We start from the raw sequence: 15771 nt of genomic DNA, 5'->3' as shown, positions 1-15771 counted from the left end.
CGTAATAAAAATATAAGGAGAGGCAGATTAACAGAGTATAAAATCAGATTTAAAATCTAAGAAACATAAAAACTGATGCATTTAAAATGTGTAGTGGTACAGTAATTCCTCCAAATTCTGTGTGTCTCACTTGCATGGATAAAGCTGGTTATTGTTATTCTTTACATTTTAAATACAGTTCTCAATTCTTTGTAAATCGAGAAATAATGTTAATAACTCCTTCAGTAGTAAAGTTGTCATAAAAAGGCCCAAACACACAAGCAGGATGAGATGGTTCCTTTATCATGAAACAATAAGCTATTTAATTACATAATAAATCTAATGAAATACCACTGAAATTCATGGTCAGTAAGAACTTTCTTTGTATGTTCAGTCACAGAGATGCCTTATTTTCAAATTTTGAACAAAGAGCTCATGTCACCAGGCCGCACAGCATTGTTTCCAGCCTTCTCAGCAAAAATTGTGACACATTTCTACATCTTGTTACATACATATGTCTTCAGTTTATGAAGTGGAACACTAAAAAATCGAGGTTAAATGTTTTCTGCTTGGCAGTGGAACCGTACTAATTTTTTTATATACTCTCCTTCTTGCAATACATTTAGTCGAGTGGTATCCAGGCTAAACACCAAACAAACAAAACATGTTAGGCTTCGTCTCTGAAGTGAAAGTCGGAGGGTCCAGAAGCATTGAGGTGCCTGACTGCTCACTGAATAGCAGAAGCATTGAGAGAGCGCACGACACACACACACACACACACACACACACACACACACACACACACACACACACACGTACCTCCCTCGCGTGTGTCCAACTGGCTCAGTGTAGGTCCACAGGTGTGGGTGTGGGTCCGGGTGCATGTACATGTACATGGTTTTTCTTTGTCACTCACTCTACCTTGAGAAGAAAGGATTCACCAGAAAGCTAGCAAAGTTTTCATTCTATTTTGTGTGTGCTTGTCGACATTCAGTGCTTCTGCTATTAGGTGAATGGTCTCGTTTACTCCTAAATTATTTAAATTCTGTCAGTATTTCCCTGTCTATATTTACCCTTCAATTTTCTCTTTTGAAGCACCTTGATGAACAAGTGTATTGTCCTGCTTTAAGATTGATTCTGTTTGTTTTTTACACTCTTCTCACATTTTTCTTTTTTAAGATAGATGACAGATTTTTTCCTAGTTATTGCTGTACGCTTTGTGAGACAATATGGGAAACACTTTGAAAAGTAGTATTTGCATCCCACAGAGCTTGCAATAACAATTTTTCAGGAACAGGCTAATCTTTTGCACTTTGTAGTTTTCAACCTATCGTACCAATTTCGGGAAAAGTTTCATCTGGAGTATCTTAAAAGCACATCATTTCAGTTCGCTTACTATAACAATTCGTGTGTGTCAATGGAGTGCAAGTATTTAGATTGAACAACCATCCAGCAACTTCAGTGTCCCTAACCTACAGCATTTATGCAAGCAGGGAAACAGGACATACTGTTTAATGAGGAATCTGAACCCCAAGTCATTCCTGTAGACTCCTCATGTCATGTAGAGGGGAAGAAAAGATTAAAGGCAGACTGAAAATTTCCATGGCAAAACCAGGATTTGATCCTGCCACCTCACTTTTCCAATCACATACTTTAATGCTAGGCGATCAGACTTGACAATTTGGTTGCTCATTTTTTAATCGATGGAGAATAACATAACCTTCCTTACCGTTCATCAACATTGGATGAGTTGTAGTTTGTGATTAGCAATCCAAGAGAGACATCAGTGCTAAGTTATTTCCAGTTCATCCAGTGTTAAAGTAATCACTTTAAAAAGCCACACACACAAAATCATCCAGCTAAAATGTTGACAATAGTTATAAATCATTAACGACTACCAGCAAAACAAAAACATAATTTAAGTGCTCTCTGCTTCCTACAAGATACACCTTTTACCCTTGTTCTTATATGTTGAGCAATGGCCAAATGATTCTCCCTGTTGTGGTCTTTAGTCTGAAGACTGGTTTGATGCAGCTCTCCGTGTTCTTCTATCCTGAGCAAGCCCCTTCATCTTCGAATAACTACTGCAACCTACATTCTTCTGAATCTGCTTACTGTATTCATTTCTTTGTCTTCCTCTATGATGGTTACCCCCACAAGTACTTCCAGTAGTAAACTGATGGTCTCTTGATGTCTCAATCTGTCCTATCAACTGATGCCTTCTTTTAATCAAGATGTCCTGCAAATATGTCTCCCCAGTTCTATTCTGTACCTCCACATTAGTTACATGATCTATCCATTTAATCTTCGGCATTCTTCTGTAGCACCTCATTTCAAAAGCTTTTATTCTTTTATTGTTGAGACTGTTTATCATTCATGCTTCACTTCTGAACATGGCTACATTCCAGACAATACCTTCAGAAAAGACTTCCTAACACTTAAGTACAGGTAAAATAGTTTCTCTTCTTCTGAAACACTGTTCTTACCATTTCCAGTCTGTTTCATATCCTCTCCACTTCAGCCATCATCAGTTGTTTTTCTGTCCACACAAACCACCTCATTTTCTACTTTAAATGCCTCATTTCCTTGTCTAATTCCCTGAGCATCACGTGATTTAATGGACGACATTCCATTATCCTTGTTTTGCTTTTGTTGTTCATCTTATATCATCCTACCAAGATGCTGTCCATTCCATTCCACTACTCCTCAAAGTCCTTTACTGTCTCTGACAGAATTAGTGTCATCTGCAGCCCCCAGTTTTTATTTCTTCTGGGCTTTAATTACTACTCCAAATTCTACTTTGATTTCTTTTACTGCTTGCTTGGTGCAAAAGTTGAATAACATCACTGAATAGGCTACAACTGTGTCTCACTCTTTTCAACCACTGTGTCCCTTTCATGCCCACTGGACATGTATAACTGCTGTCTGGTTTCTTAACAAGTTGTAAATAGTTTTTTGCTCCCTGTATTTTACCCCTGCTCCCTTCAAAGTTTCAAAAAGTGTTTGTCAACTTTGTCAAAATTTTCCTTTGAATCTACAAATGCTATAAACTTAATTTTCCTTTCCTTAACCTATCTTCTAAGATAAGTCATAAAGTCAGTATTGTTTCTCATGTTCCTACATATCTCCGGAATCCAAATTGATCTTCCGCGAAGTTGGGTTCTGCAAGTTTTTCCATTCTTCTGTAAAGATTTCATATTGTCATTTTACAACCATAAATTTTTAAACTGATAATTGGGTAATAATCACACATGTAAGTACCTGCTTTCTTTGGAGTTGGAATTATTACATTCTCCTTGAAGTCTGAGGGTATTTCACCTGTCCCCTACATCATGCACACTAAATGGCTGGTTCTCTCAAGGCTGTCAATAGGTCTGATGCAATGTTGTCTACTCAAGGAGCCTTGTCTGACTTAGGTCTCTCATTCCCCTGTCAAATTCTTCTCGCAGTATCATATCTCTCTTCGCCTCCTCAGTATTGCTTTAAAGTTCATGTTCTTTGTGTAAACCCTCTCTTCCATCTTTGAGCTTTCTCTTCTTTGTGTAGGGCAGGTTTCCCACCTGAGCTCTTGAAGTCCACACAGTTGCTTCACTGTTCTCCAAATGCCTCTTTAATTTCCCTGTAGGCAGTACCTATCTTTCCCACAGTGAAATATGCTTGCCCTGCATATGCTCCAACAAATGTTACAAGGCAACCGTTTTCCTGTCTAAGGTGCTATCAAAACTTTCTATGCATTGTCATAATATAGGGTGTTTAAACAAGATTCAACCAGTTTCAAAAGACTACGAATGAATATTGTGAATGAAGGTAGAAACCTGGGGTAATCCTTAAATTGGCCTCAAAATTAAATCTTCACCTCTGTGCCACTTGCAAGTTGCTAGTTCATATGGTTATCATTACAGGTCTCCACAGTGCAGTTACCTCACTCACCTACTTATTTGTTACCTGACATGCATAGTTATGTTGACAACACAGCAACCTGCAGATTTCTGCTTACATAAAAAAACTAGTGCCTCAGGCAGAGCAGTACAACATGCAGTGCTGTACTCGTGACAAAAATTAAAATGACATGACCTTATTTTAACAAAATCTCATGTGTTGAAAAGGTGAATGCCTTTAGTCGCTTTATCGCCATCTCGACCCAATGCACACTGGGTAATGAGTGAGTAAGTTAGTTAACAGCAGGAGACTCCAACTGGCAACCTCATGAACCAGCAATTTACTTCTGGCACCAAGTTAAACTTTTAGTTTTGGTATATGACTTAATATCCACATCTGTTCCTATTTCCCTACTTGTAAAATCGACTGAATATTACTGTATTTATGTCTGCCAAAATGATTTTCACTTTTTTTTAGCTGTAAGAGCGAGACTTGCATGGATTGTGCAGTTAGTCTGATGACCAAGAAAGACAAGGTTCTGGGTTCTAGTCCCAGAAGTTTTTGAGCTGTGATATTCATTTTCCCACTGTGCGAGACTGTCAGCTACTATGTTCGTTGTACTGATGCATGCTGCGTGTGTGTGTGTGTGTTTGCGCAGATCAGCCGTACCTGGTGCTGGACAGCGCCTCCACATCCGGCAGCAGCCGCACGGGCGGTGACGATGGCCACATGTACGGTGATGACCCCGCGTCTGTAGTCGCCGCAGCAGCTGCCGCCATGTGCTTCCAGGACGACCAGCTGAGTGACCCGCCCCCACAGTCAAACATGGTGCTGCGCAAGCGCATCCGCAAGATCAAGCAGGGCATGAAGAGGTAACGGTCCACTGCACTCACATTGAGCTTACCCTCTAGGCATATGTGTCAGTCAAATACGCCACGCTGAGTAACTCAAACTGTCAAGATTGTGACGTCTTGATCTCAGAGTTCTGGAGGGTTTTTGTCTGTCAATTTTTCAAACTCTTTAACAGCTCTAGTCTGACCCAAACTGTCCCTGCATCAGTTACCTTCGACCTAGCTATGCAAGTTGTGATCAGAAAGAAATGGGAACTTTTTCCCTTAAAGAATCTTTATTTATTAGTTGTCAACCTTGTCTCCTTCAAAGAAATGCCCCTTAGATATAAAACTTTCCTGCCATTGCTTTTTCCATTCTCGGGAGCACTTCTGGAAGTCGCTTTTCTTAAATGTTCAGCTCCGTCAGTGATTGTGTTGTTCTCCCTTCGGCGGTGCCAAAATGACATCATTTCGTGCTTCTCTTCAGCCTTGGGAATAGAAAGAAGTTGCAGGGGGCCATGTCTGGCAAATATGGTAGCTGAGGCAATGTAACAGTTTTGTTTTTTGCCAATAAATAACATAACCAAGCATTGAGATAGGAGTGGGAGCATTATCGTGCCGCAGTTTCTGAAAGTGATTTTGCTACAATTCTAGTCACTTTCTTCAGATTGCTTCATGCAGATAGAGCATAACTTCTTGGTAGTATTCCTTATTGGCCATACGACCACAAGGCAGGAACTCATGATGAACTATCCCACTGTGATCGAAGAAAACAGTGAGAACAACTTTCACATGTGATCGAACTTGTCAAATTTTTTTCGCTCGTAGCTCTTCAGGCAGTTTCCATTGGGACAATTCGGCCTTGATTTTGACGTTGCACCAGAATACCCAAGTTTTGTCTCCTGCTTTAACGTTCTTTCGAGGTTCTGAATTATTGTTGGCTTCATTCAGCAATTCTTCAACGATGTCTACAAAGCACTTTCGGTTGAAGTTCAACAATTTTGGAACTAATTTTGCTGCTACTTATTTCATGCCCAAAACATACAAAAAATGCACATGAGCCAAAGGACTTGACTTGTTGACGTCATCAGCAATCTGTATGATGGTGGTCTTCCCCGTGCCTCCTCCCCCGCCCCAGAACCATTTTCTTTTGCAGTAATAAATGTGCTAGGGCAGTTGTTGTCTTCAACATCTTCTCGGCCCTCTTCAAAACGCTTATAGCAACCATAAACACTTGTCTTACTCATAGTAAATTCGCCAAAAGCCACAGTCAGCATTTCGAATGCAGGGCTGCACTTTACTGCGCTTTTCAAGCAAAACTTAATTCAAATTCTTGGATTCATCTTTTTTGAAAGTAAAAATTTACTGAGCACTTGAAAACATGTATAACGTTTCTGAATGTCAAAGTAAACTAAATGTGCAGGAGAGCTGAAAATGCAAATATACATGAGGAACACGTGTACCAACAAAATAAAAATGATTTTTTGAAAATCGGATATAGAAAGCTTGCAAAATTAAATTCCTGCTACTTTTTGATCACTCCTCATATACAGGATGTAAAGGATAACTGCTTACAATGTACCACATTGGTGTACAGGAAGTAGAAACGATAAATTTAAGACACTGCAGTCTATCAAGCCTGGGAACAGCTTAAACTTGGCCTACAAAAGCCTGTAAGTTACAGCATATGCATGCAATGCAAGATTTTAAATATCGTCTTGTGTTCTCAGGCCACCAGCTTATGTTAACATTAGCAAGTGAACCTTTCATGTGAAGATATTGAAAGAGCAAATAGTTTTGAACATGTTAAGCAAAAACTGTTTAGTTTAATCTTACCACAGTAGTCTTGTAGTAAATAGGTCAGAGAAACAGAATTTGTTAAATTTACGTTGTTAAAATTCACAAAATTGTGAGATAAAACTTACAAAAATGGCAGTTTGACAGTTTGTAAGTACACAAGTTGGTGACATGAGGCTGAGAGAATATTTCAAAAATCGTGTGTTATAGCATAGTTAGCTTTTCTAGGTCAATTTGAGGTTTCCCAGCTTGACTATACATATTTTCCAAAAACCTGCATCAAAGAAAGAAAGGAGGGTTGGCTACTATCCTGCATTGTAAGTGCTTGAGAGTTAAAAAATTATCCCAAATGGAGAGTATAAAGGACACTAAAATTCTGTATTAAATTGTTTCCTCTAAATTCTTTTTCACGTAACTCATTAGCTACACCTGTGTGTCACTGATCAAAAATTTGAAGCATGAATTTGTCTTAGAACAGTTTTGTTGGTATCACAGTATGGTACATAATCTTGCTTATTTATTATTATACAATCCAACTGAAATTGCATTATTTAAACTGTAGCCCAAGTCAGTTCTCAAAGTAACTTAACAGTATATGTACTAATAAATAATACTCTGAAATTTTACAAGCCTTGTTTAAGCAAGCAAGCCAATACTAAGTGGTAGTTACGTGTAGGTACCATATTAGTTGATTTTTGTACAAATACAATTAACATTTAATCATAGTGAGTAGGAGAGTTGCTCCCCTAGTTCACCGATTCTGCCACGAAATGTCAGTTGCTCTGCTCATGACCCCCTGAAGTACACGTTACTTTGTCATATGCAGCACATGAACATGAAATTTATGTAATGAATTGAAACGTACATGCATTTAACTGACTTGCCTGAATGGACATCAGTTGTCAGCTAGTTTTGCTTCTGGGCAGTCTTCAAAGTTTATTGAAGACTTTAACTCCTCCAGAATTTGTATTATGCCCATGAAAGCTTAGGAAGTATGCTCATCATATGATTTTCGCTGTATCCAGCATTACACTAATGTATCCGTAGTATGTAAAGGTATCCAAAAAAAATATTGTCCCATAAACCGTCCATGTGTACATTCACCGTGATGATATTTTCAAACTGCATACAAAATTGAATACACCTTTCACTGGGTACATGTACACTATCTTTCTTGTTGAGGAGTCATAATCTCCATTAGATGTAAGCAGAGTGGCATGTCACACAAATTGTCAGTTAAAAGGTACAAATGTTAAAGACATTTTATGACACCTTGTGCTTGAGGCAGGTGATAAACTAGGTATCCCTTTGCTGACTTGCAAGATTCTCTGGCATATTTCATTGATTGAATTGAAACTATGAAGTTGTTATGATAACAATTTCTAAAACTATCTGTCAGTTTGCTGTAAATGTTTGGCTAACATCCTCATTTGGATTACATATAACATTAACAAAAATTTACATTTATTTTCAATTTCCACCATAAAATATTAAAATCTTTACAGGAATATAAATACACTGTAACATGTGCAAGCTGTGGAAGTCTATTACTGATGGTTGATCATTGCAGTATATAAATGAGGTTCAAGTGGATCCTGATTAAATTTTGCTCATGGGGCACAGCTGAAACCTCTTTTCCATAAGTATTCAGATATTGCTAAGGTACTTTCAGTGCTTACTAAGTTGTTTAGGAAGGAAAGTTGTTAATTTATCTCCATGTATGTGCATTTTGTTCAATTGTTCTTCATAAATATTTCAATGAATGGTTCGGTGAACTAGGCCATTAGTTATGTACAGTTTGAAATAAAAATTAAACAAGTATACTTACATAGCAATTTTATTTTCCCATGAAAGCATTTACTTTAACTTTCTACATAATTCCCACCAGTATTGGGGCACTTACATCATATAACCAGCATTGAGTACAGTCTTAGTAGATATCAGCACCTGACCATAACTTTCAATAGTTTAAACATTCTGTCCCATCACTTACAAGTGTCAAGGAGTTGCTTTATGAAATTGGTACATACTGAACATTTAAATTATTAAACATTATGTTCAATCATCAATTCATTTGAAGATATGAGAAGAGTATATGCCTTCCTAAACTTTGGGCGTGCCCCATTATTAATGTGCAATAACCCAGACGAAATTATGTTGCATTGACATGCCATGAAAACCCTTGTTACCAATACATTTTGTATTTATGCAACCTATGTAATAATCTTATTGTCTCCTGTTTAAGCTAAAAATTCATGTTGCCTGTTTTCTGTGCATTCAGTTTTAGTTTATTGCATATTCACCAGTTATAAACAACATTGAGAGTTTTGTATTCTCCAGCAGGGATCTTGGTGTAACAGTAGTCGTCACTCATACTAAGAATTGTCTTTTACGTTATTATTATTTTACATTTATTATTCCTGCCTCTTAAGTTTGCGAACATGTATTCAAAGCCATGTGATATTACAATAGAGCTTGTTATGTCTGTCCAGATACAATAGCCAGCTGTCGCTGATGCGTCGTGACTTGCGGAACTGCAAGAATAAGATAGCTGACCAGCAGAAGCAGATTTTAGACTATGCGGCAAGACTTGATGAGAATGACAAAAAGAACGAAGAAACTTCACGGAAATTCAGTACATTGCTGCAGGTTCGCACACTGCATTGTTAAATGTTTAATAAGCTAGCTGTTTTTATTTCAAATTACCCCTATATGACAGAAAGAAATTTGCCAAGATAAACTTAGTGTCTCACCAAAGTTGTAGATTCACTAAATTAAAACTTTATATCTAGCTTATGTTAATTGTTGTACTTCTACATTTGTATTGCTAGGAATATTTGTAAGTACTCAACCTTCAGGAGCAACAGCTACATCTAAAATTAATAGAAGCAATAAAAGTAAATGATATTACTCTCAATGTTACAAGAAGTGCTTAATATGAAGTAGCAGATAAAACACAATCTTAGTAGTGTGTAAGGAAGAGCAGTGACTTTTGTCATCCATGAAAGTTCTTTCATTCATGGCATAAGATGTACGATGGATTGAATGAATAAAAGATGATTTATTACACACATGCAGGTAGGCAGGCACCAATGCATTTGGAAACCTAAGTTGCTCCTTCAGGGGAGTAAAGTGTTGGAAGGAGAAAAAAAATTGAGGGGAGGGGGGAGATGACACAGAAACCTTGTCAGGTCCCGTGGGATACATGGAGATAGAGTGAGTTCTATTTTAGTGTATATATCATTATTGATTCCCGGCTGGGTCGGAGATTTTTCTCTGCTCAGGGACTGGGTGTTGTGTTGCCTTGTCCTAATCATCATCATTTCATCCCCATCGACGTGCAAGTCGCCGAAGTGGAGTCAAATTGAAAGACTTGCACCAGGCGAGCTGTCTACCCGAAGGGAGGCCCTCGTCACACGCCATTATTATTATTATTATTATTATTATTATTATTATTATTATTATTATCATCATCATCATCATCATCATCATCATTGACAGATTCAAACTGGAAGCTCTCAATGTCTTGATCATGTTCCTTCATCTGTTTGTTTTCGTCCATTTCTGGAAGTCTTTCATCATTCCAATTCTCTTCCTAACCTCTTCCTTTCATTCGTGCCACTTTTCCCCCTATAATTCTTTGTTGCAGACAATTCCTGTTCAGCATATTCCCTGGACAGGATTTTATTCTCTTCCAGAAACCTGTCTCCTGTTTTCATGACTCCTTCATTCGTAAGTCTTTAAGTCCTCTTCACTTTGAGCATTTTTCTCCACAACCACATTTCAAAACTTTCTAATCGTGGTCATTCCTTCTAACGCTTCAGGATTCACGCTCACCTTTACTGCTGATAGGAAACAGACACCATTGTCAATAAAGTACTGTGTGAGAGAAGTTGCATAAATATTCAATCAGATCTTGATAAGATTTTTACATTGTGCAGAGATCGGAAAATCGCTCTAAATGTCCAGAAATGTAAAATTTTGCACTTCACAAAACAAAAAATGTAATATTGTATTACTATAATATCAGTAAGTCATTGTTGGAATCTGGCAACTTGTACAAATACCTGGTTGTAACACATTGTAAGGATATGAAATGGAATGATCACATATGTTCAGTCTTGTGTAAAGCAGGTGGTAGACTTTAGTTTATTGATAGAATACTGGGGAAGTGCAATCAGTCTACAGAAGAGATTGCTTACAAATCACTCGTGTGACCAGCTTGTAACCTCCCTCTTACTAATCGGCCTATCCTGCTTGCGATATAAAATATGACCATGGATCGCGTGTATGCCTAATGGATTTTTTCTAATTGTATAAGGCTGTCTTTCTCAAAGAAGTGATACCGATAAGTAGGAGGAAAGTGTACAACCGACCCTTCTGATGGAAAGTCTACTAAAAATAAAAGCAATTAAACCAAACAGGGCTACAATTTGGAAAATGAAAGTTATTTTGTGCATTCACTCACAAACAACACTGGACAGAAAGGGATACCACTGATCATGAATCCAAAAGTTACACTAATGAACGAAAAGGAAGTAATTAACAGTCGCCAGCCCACTAGGGCAGTTTACATCCAAAATCCTGTACAAGATTTTCACACTAATTTTAAGTGAGTGTGTTGATAAAGAAAACTGAGGTCACTCTTACATTATGTTTGACATTAAATTTTGAAAAAGGCAATCGAGTAATGATTTGAAAGTATGCAATTAAACTGTTAGTACTGAACTTTGTTATGTAAACAGTGACTTTCAGTGACCTCAGCACTTAAAAAAAAAAGGGCGAGCACTTTTTACTTTGCCATTACTTATTTTGCAAATTGGATTTCATATTGTCTGAACAACTGATCCTTTTTTACTGACTTGAACAGAATCAAATACTAGAATACGTGCAAACCAAACAGCCATGTTCTCCAAGCTATATGTAAAATAAATAAAACTTCTGCACTCTTAATTTGTGCATTTCTTTAGATTTGAATTTTTTCCAGTGATTGATTCTCAAACTTGACAAATGAAATCGCTTTACTTTAGTCCTATACTGAAGCCTCTGTTGTACAACAGTTAATTGAAAGTAGACTGAGGCTTAAATTCTTAAGTGAAATTATTCATTAATAAACTGGCTGTAACTATTCAATTTGTTTCTTATGACACTCAGTTAGCATATTAGGAAAAAAATTATTTTCTGTCCATATAACAAAAAGTTTTCGGACATTGTCAGGAAAATTTAGATTACATTACACATATACAGAAAAATAAATACATTCTTTCATAACAACATATGGATCAGACACATGTCTGTACACATTATTTTTCAAAAGGGCACTACAAGTAGATTCATAGTTTTCGGTTACTGCTAGATGTCTAAGACAAATTTTGTAAAATGATAAAGATTTTGCGTTCGAGAAACAGCTGCAGAAACCTGCCCTAACACCCATACGTAAACATGATAGATCGAAGTTTGCTGAAAAGTATAGTGTGGATTTGTGAATGGTATGACATTATCTTCAGTGGTGAGAAGTTTAAAGTTTAGGTGGTCAGATGGATTTCACTATTATTAGGATGATCCGAGAACAGTACCAGGAGACGTAGGGAATGAAAGTCTTCTTCAACAAGATAATGCATGTGTGAGTTGAAAAGTGCAATAAGGAAAGAATAGGCGACAATTTCACTAAAAGAACTAAAAGCCACAGCAAAATCAATGATGAAGAGAATTTTTGAGGTAATTAGGAAGAACGGAGGTTGGGCAACATACTATTAATGCAGTAACACAACAGAACACTGTGTGCCTTTATACCAATTTCCATCCCAGAAAGGTGAAAACCTTATTTTGTTAATCATGTTATGAAAGAAATTATATAATTAAATTGTGATTGTGCAACGAAAACAGTCAATTATTGACAAAATTATATAACTGGATAGATAAAACATCTACTCACCAACTGGTGGCAGAACACACATGTAATAAACAGTTGTAATTGGTAATTTCCCTTCAACCCTTCTGCCTGAAGATGCAGCCACTGGCTCCAAAAGCTTGCTGATTACAACTGTCTATCACGTGTGTGTTCTGTTGCCACTTAGTGAGTACATTACGGTGGTTGTTCTTATATGTATCGACTATTTTCATAAGCAGAGACAGTATGCTGCAGACATTGTACTATTACTTTTGTTGGAACCCTGCCACACTGATTTCCACTAGTATCTTCATTCTGTACTTCTTTCACTTTATGGAATGCTTGACACCATCTGCTGTAGCTTCTATGCATCCTCTCTGGCTTGCCTATTAATTCCTCTCCATATATATATATATATAACAGCGACAATAACAAACATAATTGTTGGGTTCAAATTAATGATATGGTTATAATAGAGGGAATCATTCCACGTAGGAAAAATATATCTAAAAACAAAGATGATGTGACTTACCAAATGAAAGTGGTGGCAGGTCGACAGACACACAAACATACACACAAAATTCAAGCTTTCGCAACAAACTGTTGCCTCATCAGGAAAGAGGGAAGGAGAGGGAAAGACGAAAGGATGTGGGTTTTAAGGGAGAGGGTAAGGAGTCATTCCAATCCCGGGAGCGGACAGACTTACGTTAGGGGGGAAAAAAGGGCGGGTATACACTCGTGTGCGCGCGCACGCGCGCGCACACACACACACACACACACACACACACACACACACACACACACACACGTCTGTATATGTGTGGATGGATGTGTGTGTGTGTGTGTGTGTGTGTGTGTGCGTGTGCGCGCGCGCGAGTGTATACCCGTCCTTTTTTCCCCCTAAGTTAAGTCTTTCCGCTCCCGGGATTGGAATGACTCCTTACCCTCTCCCTTAAAACCCACTTCCTTTCGTCTTTCCCTCTCCTTCCCTCTTTCCTGATGAGGCAACAGTTTGTTGCGAAAGCTTGAATTTTGTGTGTATGTTTGTGTTTGTTTGTGTGTCTGTCGACCTGCCAGCACTTTCATTTGGTAAGTCACATCATCTTTGTTTTTAGATATATTTTTCCTACGTGGAATGTTTCCCTCTATTATAACTATATATATAAAAAGAGGGAAACATTCCACATGGGAAAAATATAATCTAAAAACACAGATGATGTGACTTACCGAACGAAAGTGCTGGCAGGTCGATAGACACACAAACATACACAGGAAATTCAAGCTTTCGCAACAAACTGTTGCCTCATCAGGAAAGAGGGAAGGAGAGGGAAAGACGAAAGGATGTGGGTTTTAAGGGAGAGGGTAAGGAGTCATTCCAATCCCGGGAGCGGAAAGACTTACCTTAGGGGGAAAAAGGACAGGTATACACTCTCTCTCGCGCGCGCGCGCGCGCGCGCACACACACACACACACACACACACACACACACACACACACATCCATCCGCACATACACAGACACAAGCAGACATTTGTAAAGGCAGAGAGTTTGGGTAGAGATGTCAGTTGAGGCGGAAGTACAGAGGCAAAGATGTTGTTGAAAGACAGGTGAGGTATGAGGGGCGGCAAATTTAAATTAGCGGAGATTGAGGCCTGGCGGATAACTAGAAAGGAGGATATACTGTAGGGCAAGTTCCCATCTCCGGAGTTCTGACAGGTTGGTGTTAGTGGGAAGTATCCAGATAGCCCGGATGGTGTAACACTGTGCCAAGATGTGCTGGCCGTGCACCAAGGCATGTTTAGCCACAGGGTGATCCTCATTACCAACAAACACTGTCTACCTGTGTCCATTCATGCAAATGGACAGTTTGTTGCTGGTCATTCCCACATAGAAAGCTTCAGTGTAGGCAGGTCAGTTGGTAAATCACGTGGGTGCTTTCACACGTGGCTCTGCCTTTGATCGTGTACACCTTCCGGGTTACAGGACTGGAGTAGGTGGTGGTGGGAGGGTGCATGGGACAGGTTTTACATCGGGGGCGGTTACAAGGGTAGGAGCCAGAGGGTAGGGAAGGTGGTTTTGGGATTTCATAGGGATGAACTAAGAGGTTACGAAGGTTAGGTGGACGGCGGAAATACACTCTTGGTGGAGTGAAATGAGATCCAGCCTTCATGAAATCCTCCCCTAAGGTGAGTCTTTCTGCTCCCGGGATTGGAATGACTCCTTACCCTCTCCCTTAAAACCCACATCCCTTCGTCTTTCCCTCTCCTTCCCTCTCCTTCCCTCTTTCCTGACGAAGCAACCGTTGGTTGTGAAAGCTAGAATTTTGTGTGTATGTTTGTGTTTGTGTGTCTGTCGACCTGCCAGTGCTTTTGTTTGGTAAGTCTCATCATCTTTTTATATATGTTGAACAGCTTCAGTAACAATGATGATCCTTACCTTACCCTCTTCCATTGCTCATTTTTTTTTTCTGACTGCTCATCGATTGACTCCATTGAATGAACTTTCCCACTCAAAAAGTCAAATATACACCACTTTATTTCTACAATTTTCTCCAACCATCCTCAGACAACCTACTGCATGTCTTGTTCGCCCTTTCTAAACCTGAACTGATGTTTAGTATGACTCTTTTTTAACAGCCATTGTGATGTGATTGATAAAACAAAAATCCTTGCATTCTTTTGTGATGCACTTTATAGGTAAAAATGGTAGAATTGTCTTAAGTAGATCTTGGGGTCAAATTCCTTTACCATAAATTCTGTTTACTATCTCAGTCAATCTGATTATTGAAACTGCACTAAAGTATTTCAGTCTCTGGCAAACTGTCACAGCCCAATCTTCTTTTCCCAGAGGTCCTGAATTGTTAGCTCTAATTCCCATTTTAATATCCTAGGGCCGTAGTCTTTCTTATTTTGCTTAGTCTTTCTTATATTGTTTGAGAAGGAAAGACAAGTTCAGAAAAAATGCAATATTTTTTAGAAGGGCAAAGATCATACACATCTTAGCTTATCTCTTAGATATAGTAGTTGTAGTGGGAAAATACTGTTTGTGGAGGGAAAAAGTAAACACATTGCAGTTAATATTTACTGTTACTCACAGTTTATTATATTTCAAAATAAAATTCTAAGTTCCGTAAAAGTGACGAACAGATACCCCTTTATATCTTACATAATCTGGAAAATACTGTCGCAGAGTAACATATGAAAGAAAGGCCTAAAGCAGAGGCAGTATCCATCATTTCAGATTTAAAATCATAAAAATAAATATCTACAAATTTGATTCAACATACATGTTAACCAATACATCTGTGATGTGTTACATTAATACGACAAAAGTTGTGTTGCTGATATACTGATGACTGAAGTCGCATTTTGCAATTACTCGTACACAGCTGCTAGT

At 38.3% G+C, this 15771-nt stretch overlaps 1 protein-coding gene across 2 annotated transcripts in view; it reads left to right on the top strand.

The window, feature by feature from the left end:
* LOC126428297 (F-box only protein 28) overlaps window positions 1-15771 on the top strand; it is a 92870-nt gene that overhangs the window by 66664 nt on the left and 10435 nt on the right. For both annotated transcript variants that reach the window (XM_050090219.1, XM_050090218.1), the window contains exons 5-6: window positions 4517-4730; window positions 8978-9134. In XM_050090219.1, the coding sequence (XP_049946176.1) occupies window positions 4517-4730; window positions 8978-9134 (371 nt within the window). The remainder of the gene's footprint in view (window positions 1-4516; window positions 4731-8977; window positions 9135-15771) is intronic.

This window comes from Schistocerca serialis, chromosome 12 (genome assembly GCF_023864345.2).
Source record: "Schistocerca serialis cubense isolate TAMUIC-IGC-003099 chromosome 12, iqSchSeri2.2, whole genome shotgun sequence".
NCBI lineage: Eukaryota > Metazoa > Arthropoda > Insecta > Orthoptera > Acrididae > Schistocerca > Schistocerca serialis.
This window is presented reverse-complemented; position numbering and strand designations above follow the sequence as displayed.